Below are 12,787 nucleotides of genomic sequence, written 5' to 3'. Positions count from 1 at the left end.
TAAAATATTTGAAATATACTTTGATAATTTATAAGCTGGGGAGCCAACAGTAGAAACAATTAGTCTCCAACTTAAATTGGGTTTGTGAACTTTAGGGAGAGCCTGAGCTTTTGCTATAACACTATTATGAGTTTTTAAATGGTATGCACATTGGTCGTTAATTAATCTTTTATTTTCCCATCTAGTAGCTATGTCATTAAATTTATTTCCAATAGTTGGAACCATACTAGTCTTAATATTCTTGTATAAAATATCATTCTTAAGGATGTTTTCAACTGTAATATTATAACCGTCTCTATTAGCTGCAACTGTTAAGTTATTTTTATCAGCCTTCACAAAAATTAAATCTTTATGATTTTTTTTTGAAATTTTCACTAATTGAACAGATTTTTCTAAAATTTTAAATTTATTATTATTACTGTGATTTGAAACTATTTGAGTAACAGTTTTTCGAATATTAAATTTTAAATCTTCTTCTTTAATATTTTTGATAGAATTTTCAATATTAGCAACTAAACTATTGATAGAAATTCTATTAACATTCAAAGGAACTCCAAAATTGTTTCCTAATGCTAAAACTTCAGCAACATCAGCTGTGATTTCAACTGTTGATAAATTCTTAAAACATTTGTTTAATCTGAAATTAGTAATCTCTGTATTAGAAACTAAAGACCTGTTTTTTAATAAGTCAAATTTTCTTATACACTCATCACGTTTTGAGTATTTTAGATTACGAAGACTTAAATCTTCTGAATCCAAAAACATGTTTAAAGAGCCATCAGATATAACTCTTGAGAAACGATACTGTAAGTAATTTGAAAACTGACCTAATTTTTGAATCTTTTTCACTATGTTTTCAATTTCTAAACGTAGACATTTTGTATGGAAATTGAAAATATTGTATCTAACATGAATTTAATTTAATAAAAATGACTATTTATTATCACACCGCAGAATTTCATCCAATAAAACTACATTTTGCTAAGAAATTATCAACTGTAGAGAAATAGTGTTATCATAAAAAGTGTGTATTTTAGCTGTTATTTTCATAACTTAAACAATTATTTCTATTTTAGATGTTATTTTTAAAGATATTTCAGATAGCATTTTTCCCAATTGTTCGCCTATTATTTGCTTCTGTGCAATAAATATTCGTCGGAGGATAAATATGGCCCGACATTTTTTATTCTTCCTAAAATAATCTATTGAAGTGAAGAAAAAAAAATCGAAATACGTTTAATGGAACATACCATGGAACGTACCATACAGATTTTGAATCAGGTGAGCATTCTGCATACGAATCATTCAAAATATTTTGGCGAGATATTAGGTCTGAAGGGAATGGTTATGGCGTCTGGACTATTGTGCTTCGCGGATAATTCGTAGACCCAAATTCTCCTGAGAATTTGGCGATACTTTTTTGAAGGTCCATTTTCACAACACGCACATCTCGAGCTTCTGCTTGCGGTATTCCAATATATACTTATAAGTATCTCTCTATTACCAAGGTGTTGTATACTATTTCACTTATGAGTTAAACATCCTGATCGTCACGCGATAATGTAGTTCCTAGTCTTTCTTTGTGTAGGTGGACGCAGGCACACGCAGACAAGGAATTTTTGACAAGGGCAACTTTTTTATAGAAATGTTTTAAATTGTTTTTTTTTTTCATAATAGTTGGGTGCATAGGGTTTCTATAAATATTGATGCTTATTTTTCACTTGTAGGATCTGTAGCACATACAAACGTTTTCAATTTTTGATGTTCCGGGTGATTTTCTCTAATTGTATGTGAAATAAAACAATACTGTAGAATATTAACAGAGTAGACGTAACATGGCAGAGAAGAATAGTTTTCTTTAAAAAATTGAAATTTTTTCTAAAATTTAATGTTTTTTCTTCTTCAAATTTAAAATATTTTTTTTTTTTTAGTTTCAAAATTATTGTTCTAAATTTTAATCCTAATTGGAATCTCGATATACGTCGATTTTTAATGAAATTATTTTGAAAAGGGCTTCGATTAGCTCCGTGTCGTCCCTGACAGCGAAACGCAGGTTATGGTATGCAATGTTACGGTATCAGAAAACCGTACTAAATTACTTGCACCGCTTCGAAAACAAAAGCAAGCAATAAATCTCTATCCAAAAAACTTATTTATGACAAATGTGCTACATGAAATTGTTATCTGTTCATTGACATTTATAATGAAATATGCAAGTTCTTATCAGATACGGTATCCGATACTAATAAAAATACGCCACATTTTCTGTTACATTTTTTCACTTTGCAAGAAAGTTCTTAATTTTTTGTTATGAAGTTTTGACGAATGAGTAGTGTGGCTTTTGTTCTAGATATTATGAGAAGCTAAGATTTAAAAATGATCAAAATTTGATCAAAGGGATGGAAGATTCGCTTATTGTAACCATAGAAAACATTTAGGGAGAAACGTGTATAATTAAATTTTCTCTAGTAATTTATCAGATACATTAAAATATTTCTTATGAATTTTAGAGTTTTTGAGTAAAAATTTTAAACTATCAATTATAAGTTCATAGATAATTCACTTTGTATTAAGTCCACGTCTCTAAACTTGACGTCGCCTATGTGGAGACATCCCAGAAAGACATTTTTCGAGTATTTGCGAGCATTTTGCTAAGACAGACGATAATGTGACTCGATTTTTTCTTACGGAGGTGTTGTGTTGTGCCAAATGAAGAAGTTAGCCAAGTTTTAAAATCAAAAACTACTTAGTATAGTTACTTGAAGTTCCGAGACACAAAAGTGCCCTGCATGTAGAGACTCATCCATAAAGAAAGTATTTGACCTTATTTGCTCTTTTATTCAGCAAATTTCATAGGTATACAGAACTATTGCCTCGGAGAAAAATAGATAGAGGCAACAGGAGATGCTAAACAGTATTGAACAGAGAGTCTTCTTGGAAGACCCCCCTCTTATAGGAGACATAGCTGGTGGTCACCTGTCTTTTTTCAGATGTCATTATTCTTAGATGCACCTTCAAGTACTCAAGGAGCTTGATAATCAGTTTATGGTTCGTGTTATGGAATTACTTACGGTAGCTTATCCAAACCATGGGCAGATTGCGTGGATACCTAATCAAGTCCTAGCAAATAAACCTGTCTATTAACAAGTTCTACCTGCAACCTTCCAGCTCTCTCTTGCATCTACGTTGTTCCACTATTGCACTCCGTACTTACTCGATAGATGTTATTGCTCTCTCTATGAGTATGCCTGTAAATAGCTTGTAGCTGATGTTTAAACAAGCTGTGGGCCTCTAGTTCTTTAGACTTGACACATCCCCGGTCTTAGGGATCAGTACCGTGCGTTCTTCCACTAAGTACTGCGGGATGGGTTGCTCTCGTTTAAGCAAGTAGTAAACATTGGAGCCAGATGTTGCTTCGTAGAAGTAAAGTTCTTTCACCAAAGTTGTTGATGTAATCTGGCCCTGGTGCTAAAAATTTCTTAGTTTTAATAATAACTTTCTTCACTTTTTAAGCAGTAATTGATGGATAGTTCTTGTCTGGTTGTCGCAATCGTTGCCTTTGGCAAAACTTACGAAGGAGTGATATAGATGAAATGTTTTTATTCATCTTATAAGTATCTACATGAACTTGCTTTCAGAACACTTGAATCTCTTCACGACTGTTTGGATTTTCGACGACACAGGGCGCTTTATAGAATAGATGGGAAGGAGGAGCAGAAAAGGTGGAATTTTTATTATCATTGTACCCACCGATCAAGGCGCTCTTTGACTGTTGAGAGAGCTCTTATTTTTTGCGTCCAGTGATGCTTGTGGATCAACAGCTTACACTTCTTCTTTCTGATAAAGAGCTTCATATACCTTTCGGCGTAAAAAGGATACCTGATCTCTTAAATAATGAGACGTTGCATGTGCATATTCCTGGTACATATTGACCCACCGTTCATGTAACCTCAACATGTATCGTCTTCGCGCCGGTGAGCTTCCTTGTCAGCAGGTAAGGATATCCCTCCTGAGTTGGTACGACCATTTAAAACATTGTGTTCTCGCGTTTGTACGGGGTCATTGGTACTGGTGACGTGGCTGCATACTTTGTTGCATTCTAAACAAATTCTAACCAAATTCTACGCCGAAGCCCTGAAAAAATGATTGGATTGCGTCTTTTTTTTAATTTGTCCATTGTTACCTAATTTGTGGGCGTCTTCGATTTTGTCGGCAACTTCTTTTATTCGTGAAGCATTGGTGGGCATATTTTCATTTTTTCACCAATAATAACTCCCTGACGCCTTTTGTAATTGGTAAACGGTTGTAGCGGGGGCATATATCCTTTTTAATTTTTCGACTTATTTTTTAATAGTCACTTAGGTGGCTCCATAAATACATTCTCGCGCATCAGCCGATAATTTTCCTCTTAATAAGCGAGCCAAATTTTCTTGAGTGGGTGATGCCCGCAACATTGCCTTTTCTTCAAAGTAAACTTTCATATAATGTGTTCAGACGATGTTACTTCCGTCAAACATTGGAACTAGATATTATTTTGTAGTACCGGAGTCAGAGATTTTATTATGGTGTTTTCAAATTATGGCGAAGGCAGAACTGGACTAAGAGTCTGAGCTGGCTTGAGCATTGAACTGATACAAATTTTATATTGATAAAACTGATCGACTGGTCCCTCGTTGGGACCCCAGATTATATAGAAGCAGTTGTGATATATGAGCTGGCTCAGACGACATGGGGAACATCCTTTCGCTAAGTAACGGGTAATGCAGTAATTTGGTTGATTTTTCATCATGGCTGGTACTATGCGTTTATTACTTACACCTTTCTAATTGCAAGTTTCGGCATGTGCTGAGTGAAGGGACTTTTTTCGCATTTCTAGCATAGCCTTCGGGTCTCTGTACTGGTAAATTTAATTTGCTAAAACGGTTCCACGCATGAAAAGTTTAAGACCTGATATATTTTACATACTGCAATCATATTTCTGGTTTATTACCAGTCGCGGGACGTAACAATATAATAATGAAAGATATATTTTGTAACTCTCAACTTATGATTATTTACTTGGTTAATAACCTTAGTAATATTGTTAAATAATAAAATTGCATCAACAAAACATTGTTATAAATAATACTGCCACAAATATTATCATATGGCCCAAGATATCTTTTATGAGCTGTTTTGAAGTTTTTTAGAGTAAAGAAATTATTGTGACCAGTTTTTTTTTTGTATTATCTTTTATTCTTTTTCCATTTTTTTATATAAGAAGGTTCTATCTCAGAGAGACCAGATGAAAAGGTGCTGCCTAGCATGGCAAACTCTCAAAGCTTCAGGATACCATATAAATTGTATAGGTAGCGATAGCGCCCTTAAATTTTTATTATCTTTTCATTTGGTCTCTTGAGGATGGAATCTTGTTATGTGGGCCCGTAGATTTTCTTACCAAAGAAATAACTTCTGGGTGTACCAAATCAAATAAAAAAGTGAAGCTTTAAAAAAGCTCCTTAATGAATAGTCATGTTTGAAGTGTTGCTGGTATAAAAGAAATGCCTTTGACATTTATTGCGATTACTTACTCTTTTCTGCTTCGCTGACTACAGAAAGAAAATTATGCGTGCCCTTACGTGATCTACATTACGCCTGCAGGAAATGAGTCTCATCTAGACTTGGAAAAGTTTTGCTATACTTGGGATTACCCGAAAAAAATAACGGAATCTCGTTACATCACCTTTGACGACATTCGGGTAAAGTGCTAAAAAAGTATTGTTGCTGAAATATTTACAAATAAATGAAAATTTGGTATATACGAATAAAATACTATTGTTCTTTTTTAGAGTATACTAAAAAAAGTGACAAATGAGTTACTTCAAAGTCAACCAGATAAGAGGATCATTCATTTGGTTCTTAAATTTCAAGCTCATATTCGAGGTTATCTATTTCGTAAAAGAATTTCTGACCGATTTGCACATTATTACGATAATATTAAAAAGGTGAAGCAAATACAAATTTGGTGGAGAAGCGTCTTAATTCGTAAATATTACACAAAACTTCTTAAAGAGAGAGGGAAGCAGAGGGCACAGGAGTCATATCAATTTTTAAGAGTTAAAGGCAAATATGAATCTGTACTGGAGTGGTACAAAGAACAAGTACGTTTTGTTGATCAATGGTATTTTTTTTAAATTGTGTATTTGTTACGTGATCCTCCACATACGTCCGTTAAAAAAATTTCAAACCTATCTTTGAATCTTTCAGGAAAATAAAGTGATAAAGATCCAAGCTCTCTGGCGCGGTAAAGCAGCCAGAAAAGCTTTTCATTCTCTCTTGCGTTTGGACAAGCCACCATTGTCGGTAGTAAAACGCTTCTCCGCAATTCTGAATTTTAATAACGAGGATTACGATAAAGATCTTCAATTACAAGTTAGTCGTTTGACGGTTATATTTAAGAAATTAAAATTTTGAAACAATTATTTGGACTAATGAAGTTAAAAATGTGCGCCAATATTTTTTACGTTCTAGCAATTGAAAAATGAAGTGGTATTGTTAATTCGACACAATCAAAACCTGTCACATCTGTTGGACAATATGGATATAAAAATTGGTCTTTTAATTCAAAACAGAATTACTCTACAGGTAAATACTTATCAATAATACGCTTTTTCTGATATTGATATCTGCTCACACATTTAACGTGAAATGTAGGACGTTGTAGCGCATGGAAAGAACTTGGAATTTTTGACAAAAACAAAGAATACTAGCAGATTATACAAGGATTCCTCTTCTTATATAACAACCCACAAAGGACTGAAATCTCTTACAAAAGAAGGACGTAGAATGCTTGAGGGTTATCAACATCTATTTTATGCACTACAGACGAACCCCATTTATGTATCAAAACTATTGTTTTTATTACCACAAAGCAAGTCGAACAAATTTCTGCAAAACGTAATCTTAACACTATTCAATTTTGGAACCAACATCAGAGAAGAATATTTGTTATTGAAACTTTTGGGAACTGCTCTTCAAGAGGAAATCAGGTAATTTACAAAGAATATTTTCTTCCTGTTAAAAAATCTTTGCCTTCAATTTTGTATAAGTTCACTTGCAGTAATTCCATATTTATTACTATTATTTCAGATGTAAATTTGACAAGCCTTGCGAGGTAGTTACAGGAAATCCTCTTGTTCTCAAAATGGCAGTTAATTATGCCAGACAATTAAACGGACAGAGAGCTTTGCGTCAAATTCTGGGTCCTAGTATTCAAAAGATTCTTTCCGATAAGACTATTAATATTGAAACTAATCCAGTTGATATTTACAAGTGCTGGCGAAACCAATTGGAAATGGATACTGGAGAAACTTTGTGAGTATTATAAAATTAGTTAAAGTCTCACTTATTTCATTTAACATAGTACGGCGCATCATAGCACTGACCAGAAAAAATTGAAATTTTACATTTTTATTTCTTTTTAGTGTTAATATATTATTACATTACAATTAATATTGTATCAATATTGTAATATAATAATGTTAATATATTCACCTTTTCTTATCTTGATATGGGTGCTGTGTGAGTACCGAACCGTTAAGATTCTTGGTCTTATTTTCAAGAATTATATAAATTAACTTCATTATGGGACGTTAAATAGGATTTAAAATTTGGTTTTATTTCAATTTCTTCCATTTTAAATTAGCTTCTTTCACTTTTAAAATCATATTTCTCTTGTGGCTAAATTATACTTTAAACAATATGACTGATCAAGAAATGCATTTTTTTAAATAAGAAAGTTATTTTTTGAGAGGTATTTAACCTAAAATTGTTCATTTATGATTTATATGCTCGTAGATAAATAAAATTTAAATCCGCACTAATTGGTACCTCAGTTCGCAGTGATGCGTACATGATATTTTTTCAACCGTAGTAATAGGTACAATGTGTTCTTTTTTCAATTTCTTACATTTTTAATACGTTAAGTTAGGTTCTCGTACTTGCAATATTTTTAATACAGGAAATACATTAATATTGAAGGTCAGATAGAAGAACCATATTATTTCAATAAAAAATAGTTGAAAAATGGAATTAATGTGAGGTTAAACCACGACATCTCAGTAATTGGGACACTTACCGTATTATTTCAAATTACCAATTATTTTTTAGTCTATTGTATAACTCGTTCCACATAATCTTTGAGCGCGTCGCCTATCGAGTAAAGTTTGTGCAAATACAGACTTCCTGTGGAGAAGTTCTTCAGAAAATTACAAAGAATTTTTCTTTAATGAACTTTTTTTAAATGAATGGTTCAAGAACCATCAACATTAAATTTCTAGTGCGCGACTTATGTTTTATGAGTATTAGGGTGGTGCTTATTTTTCGATTTTGGATTCTTCTTGATCTCATACTCCTATTCTTTTCTAATGTTCAAAAAGATTATCTCCACCAAATTTGAACGAAATCGGTTAGAATTAACGTGTGGCTCAAAGTACTCAAAGTTTGTCATGCAATTAACTTGGGGAAATGTACCGTATAATTTCAATTGCAATTAATTTTTTTGTATTACATCAGAATCCTTTGGCTCTGTACAATCATCATCTTTAGACTATGTTAAAAAAAATGCACCTACATGATCAATAAAAAAATCATTTTAAATTCGTACAAAAGTCAGATTTATTTATTAGAAAGCAAATTATGACAATTCAAATTCAAAATTTTGAAAAAATTAAATATGGTCGCCCAAATTATTGTTTTTCAAACTCATTATTTCTTTGTTTCACTGTGAAAACTTTTCAGTTGTTAATTAAAAGGCTACAATATTCTAAACAAACATATTTCGTAATACATTACAGTCAAAATTTTGAAAAATTCAAAATGGCACCTTACAAAATACTCAAAAACTCGTATTTCGCATGCTTTTCGTCCAACAATCTTCAAATTTTAAAGAAAAATCAATTGTGTTGTCTCAAAATGTATGGTTGGAAGGACATCTCAAAATTTTTACTAAAGTGAAAATGGCGCCACATTACTATTTTCAAAAAGTTCCATAATTTTTACAAATGTAAACAAAATATGAAATACAATTTCGGAAAGGATTTGTTGATTCTCAAAACCACTTGCTTGAAAAAAATCACAAAAAAATCAACATTTCTGACTATTCGATGAAAAGTTCTGAAATTCCATCAAGAAAAAAAATTCCTGTATATTGCAGCTTTACGAACTTTTCAAGCAAGTGCTTTTCAATTTTTCAAAATTTTGACATTCATACATTACGAAATGTTTTTTTTTTTATAATAATGTAGCATTTTAATTGACACCTGAAAAGTTGTCACTGAGAAACAAAGAAATCAGTTTGAAAAAAAAAATTTGGGCGGCCATCTTGATTTTTTCAATACTTTGAATTTGAATTGTCACCATGTGCTTTCTAATAAATAAATCTGCCTATATCTGCCTATATTTTTTCAGCACAGCGTAAAGATCATAATTCTACAGAGCCAAATGATTTCGATGAAATATAAACAAAATTAACAGCATTTTAAATTTTATGGTACTTTTCTCCGTGTTAATTACATGAGAAACTTTGAGTGTTTTGGGCCACATGTTAATATTAAGCGATTTTGCTCAAATTTGGTAGGAGATCCTTTTTTTGGTCGTTACAAAAAATAGGGGGCGTGAGACCAAAGAAATTTTTAAAAAATCCCCCGAGAGTAAATAAGGATCACCCTAATGAGTATTCTATACCAATCGAAGGCCGGCTTGCTATCCAAAGTCGAGACGTATAATTCTATTCTCTGCATTGCAAAAAAAAAAAGATCTTTAAAGAAAAACAGTCTAAAAATATTTATTTATTGGTATTTCATACTTCATGGGTGATTACCAAAAAGTTGGTAATTTTAGATAATGAGACTTTTGAGAAAAAAAACATTGCAAATCTGCCTGAACATATATATTATTTAAATTAATTCTAACCCTAGAGAGTTTGAGAATATAAAGCCAGGATATTAAGAAATGTATTTGTGATGGGTATGCATTTGAAACAGGTGTTATTTGATATTGTCATAGACTATGCTAAAATCTTCTTCAATATAAAATTAACCATGTAAGCCCACATTATGAATACTTTGGATAATTTCTTTTCATATTTTATCCTAAAATAGCGATCTTAATTACTAGACAAAAATGTTTAGTGTCTCAAATGTGACTTGCCGCAAATTTAACATATTTCCGCGTGTTACATGATCCTAACCCAGAGAAGCACTAAAGTTATTAATTCATTAATTAAGAACGATTTCATACATTATGAACAAGTCAAAAAATATTTAGTTTCAAAGTTGAAAGTTCTTTTTAGCTAAAATAAAATGTTGAATTCTTGAGTTCAACTCTTTGCCAAATCTAGAAAATTGTCCCTAAAAATTTGGAAAAATCATAGAATCAAGAATGAAAATTAATATCGCGTGATTGCCGATTATTCATTTAGAACATTTACTACTTTAATATTAATATTTAAGAGCCAATAGTACGAGATTCAGATTCAATGAGGTATACCGTGGAATTATAAAAAATTAACATTAACGACGAATCTCAGACATTTGGCTCACAAAAATAATTATTGTACGAGTAAATATTTTGTATGATTATAATCTTGATTTAGTTTTAAAGTGTAGGATTTACGCCAACTTATTTTTTCAACTGTTTAGGAACAGTTTTCTAAATTTGGCAGAGATAAATTCCAGATTTCAACATGTTCATTTAGCTAAAAAAAAAAAAATTTATTTTAATATTCTCCTTTGAAGTTAAGTATGAATTTTCAAACGGTCAAAGGAAATTTATCTTCGATTTCATGGGCTATATCAAAGTCAGACTGTCGGCCTCCGGTCTGCGTTAAATACGGTGGAAATTAAATGTTCGTAGTACTTTACCTACTAGAACCTCATACGCGCGCTGAAAGCGCATCTAATTGTTTTGCATGCAATTATTTTATTTAATAATGGATTTAAATAAAACATCATATTCGGAATTATAGTATAAACTCTGGTAAAAATACATAGTAAGTGTTGCGACAAATTATCTTTCTAATTTAGTAATAATTGTGCAGTTAATGAAAATGAAAATCGAAAGGTACATACTGATGAAACACGCAATAAAAATAACAGGCAGGCAGAAAAAGTTTCGCCAAAAAAGCGAAATATATAGCATTGTAGTATTGATCTAGTATAGTCAAAATTCGCATTGCTTGGCATCTTCTGCTGCATTTTTTTTCATTCAAGTTAGAATTTTTAATTTAGGTCAGCTTATCCCAAGTAGATCACCATAAATTGAAATTCGTTTTTTTTCTGTAAAATTAATTCTATATCAGCCGTTATACTCGTAAAGGTTTTGGTCGAAAATCAAATTTTGTTGCAAAAGTTGTCATCAATGAAAATTTAATTTTACAGCATGATCAGCATTTTTCTCGTGAACGGCTAAACGCTTTTGATTTGTTTAAAAAATTACCAATTGTTTTAAAACAAATTGTACTTTGTTCTCTTCAAAGAAAAAGTTTTTTGCTCATTATTCTACATTTTTCTAGAGAGAAATGCGAAAAGAAATACTAGGCAGTTTCTATTATTTCAAGCGATATTAATTTTTTTATAATATCTGCATGTTGATGGCGAAATTGGCTTTAGGGTCACAACAAATTCAAATCAATTTATTAATGAATCAGACGTTTCGGTCTCGATTATGGGCCCGCATCAGTGATTTATTGCTGAAATATTAGTACAAAAAATTGTTTATTCTTGGAAGGATATAATTGAACCTCTGGCGATCAAGAGGGGATACGCCCGAAATGCCGCACCATAGGTCATATTGCATTTTTCTGGGGTTTAAAATCTAATATAACGAGAAAGAACAGAGATAACTTAACAAATTAAAAAAATAAAGTACATATTACGTGGATTAAAGCAAAATATATAAGAATGCCTACATTGCTTATTGTAGGTGTTGAACTCAACTGTATGGATGGTTTTTTTTTATTATCATTCTCCTTTCTAGGGGTGGAAATGGTCAGCGAGAATCTGCAAACGCGAAATATCGCAGAATAGAATTGCAAATGGTTGTCGTAAGGGTAAAATCTCATTTTGACAACTATTTTTGCATTATTCTCTGCTGTGGATAATTCCTCATTCCCCCGACTCTAGAGAATATTCGAAGAAGGCATTCTGGAGACTATATTTTTTCGGTACTTGACCTTAACAGTTAAAATATGTACTAGTTACATCGTTAATTATTTACCTTTAAACTAGAACGCGTACGCCAATTATTTTTCTGAGAGAATACGTTTCTTAAAGCGAGCATTATTTATTTTTAGGGTAATTTAGATTGTGTGAAAATATAGTATAAATAAATCAGATTATTTATAATTCTTCAGTAAGTATGACTTCACTATTTTTAAGAAATATGCGGCAACAATAATGTATGTTTTTTTACTTTTAATGCATTCAAAAAATATAGATATTATAATACAGTATTATCATATCTATACTTTTTTTAATAAATCATAATAAAAAAGTACTTGGAGTTGTCTCTTATTATATTATTATTTAAATAAATTACACCAAACTCTCGCTTTCAGCCAAGTCTCGGGGGTTGCTTTCAAATGGCCCTGGACTGATGTCGGGGGGATAGAAAAGTAAACAGTGAGAGCCTCCTGACTCGTTTCCAATTGGAATATATATAATTAAAAATTTGTCATAAGGACAACCGCAGGATTTCGCCGGGAGCGGGTGCTAATCTGAAAAATTGCACCCGCTTCCAGCGAAATCGC

General features: G+C 31.7%; 1 protein-coding gene across 3 annotated transcripts in view; it reads left to right on the top strand.

Moving 5' to 3' along the window:
* The window catches only part of LOC117168711 (ras GTPase-activating-like protein IQGAP1), a 343,802-nt gene that overhangs the window by 212,626 nt on the left and 118,389 nt on the right, over positions 1-12,787 (top strand). For all 3 annotated transcript variants that reach the window (XM_033354418.1, XM_033354419.1, XM_033354417.1), the window contains 6 exons: positions 5,595-5,738; positions 5,829-6,140; positions 6,247-6,411; positions 6,511-6,624; positions 6,694-7,028; positions 7,129-7,353. In XM_033354418.1, the coding sequence (XP_033210309.1) occupies positions 5,595-5,738; positions 5,829-6,140; positions 6,247-6,411; positions 6,511-6,624; positions 6,694-7,028; positions 7,129-7,353 (1,295 nt within the window). The remainder of the gene's footprint in view (positions 1-5,594; positions 5,739-5,828; positions 6,141-6,246; positions 6,412-6,510; positions 6,625-6,693; positions 7,029-7,128; positions 7,354-12,787) is intronic.

Source organism: Belonocnema kinseyi, chromosome 3 (genome assembly GCF_010883055.1).
Source record: "Belonocnema kinseyi isolate 2016_QV_RU_SX_M_011 chromosome 3, B_treatae_v1, whole genome shotgun sequence".
Lineage (NCBI taxonomy): Eukaryota > Metazoa > Arthropoda > Insecta > Hymenoptera > Cynipidae > Belonocnema > Belonocnema kinseyi.
Note: the sequence above shows the minus strand (reverse complement) of the source record. Positions and strands in the feature narration are given on the sequence as shown.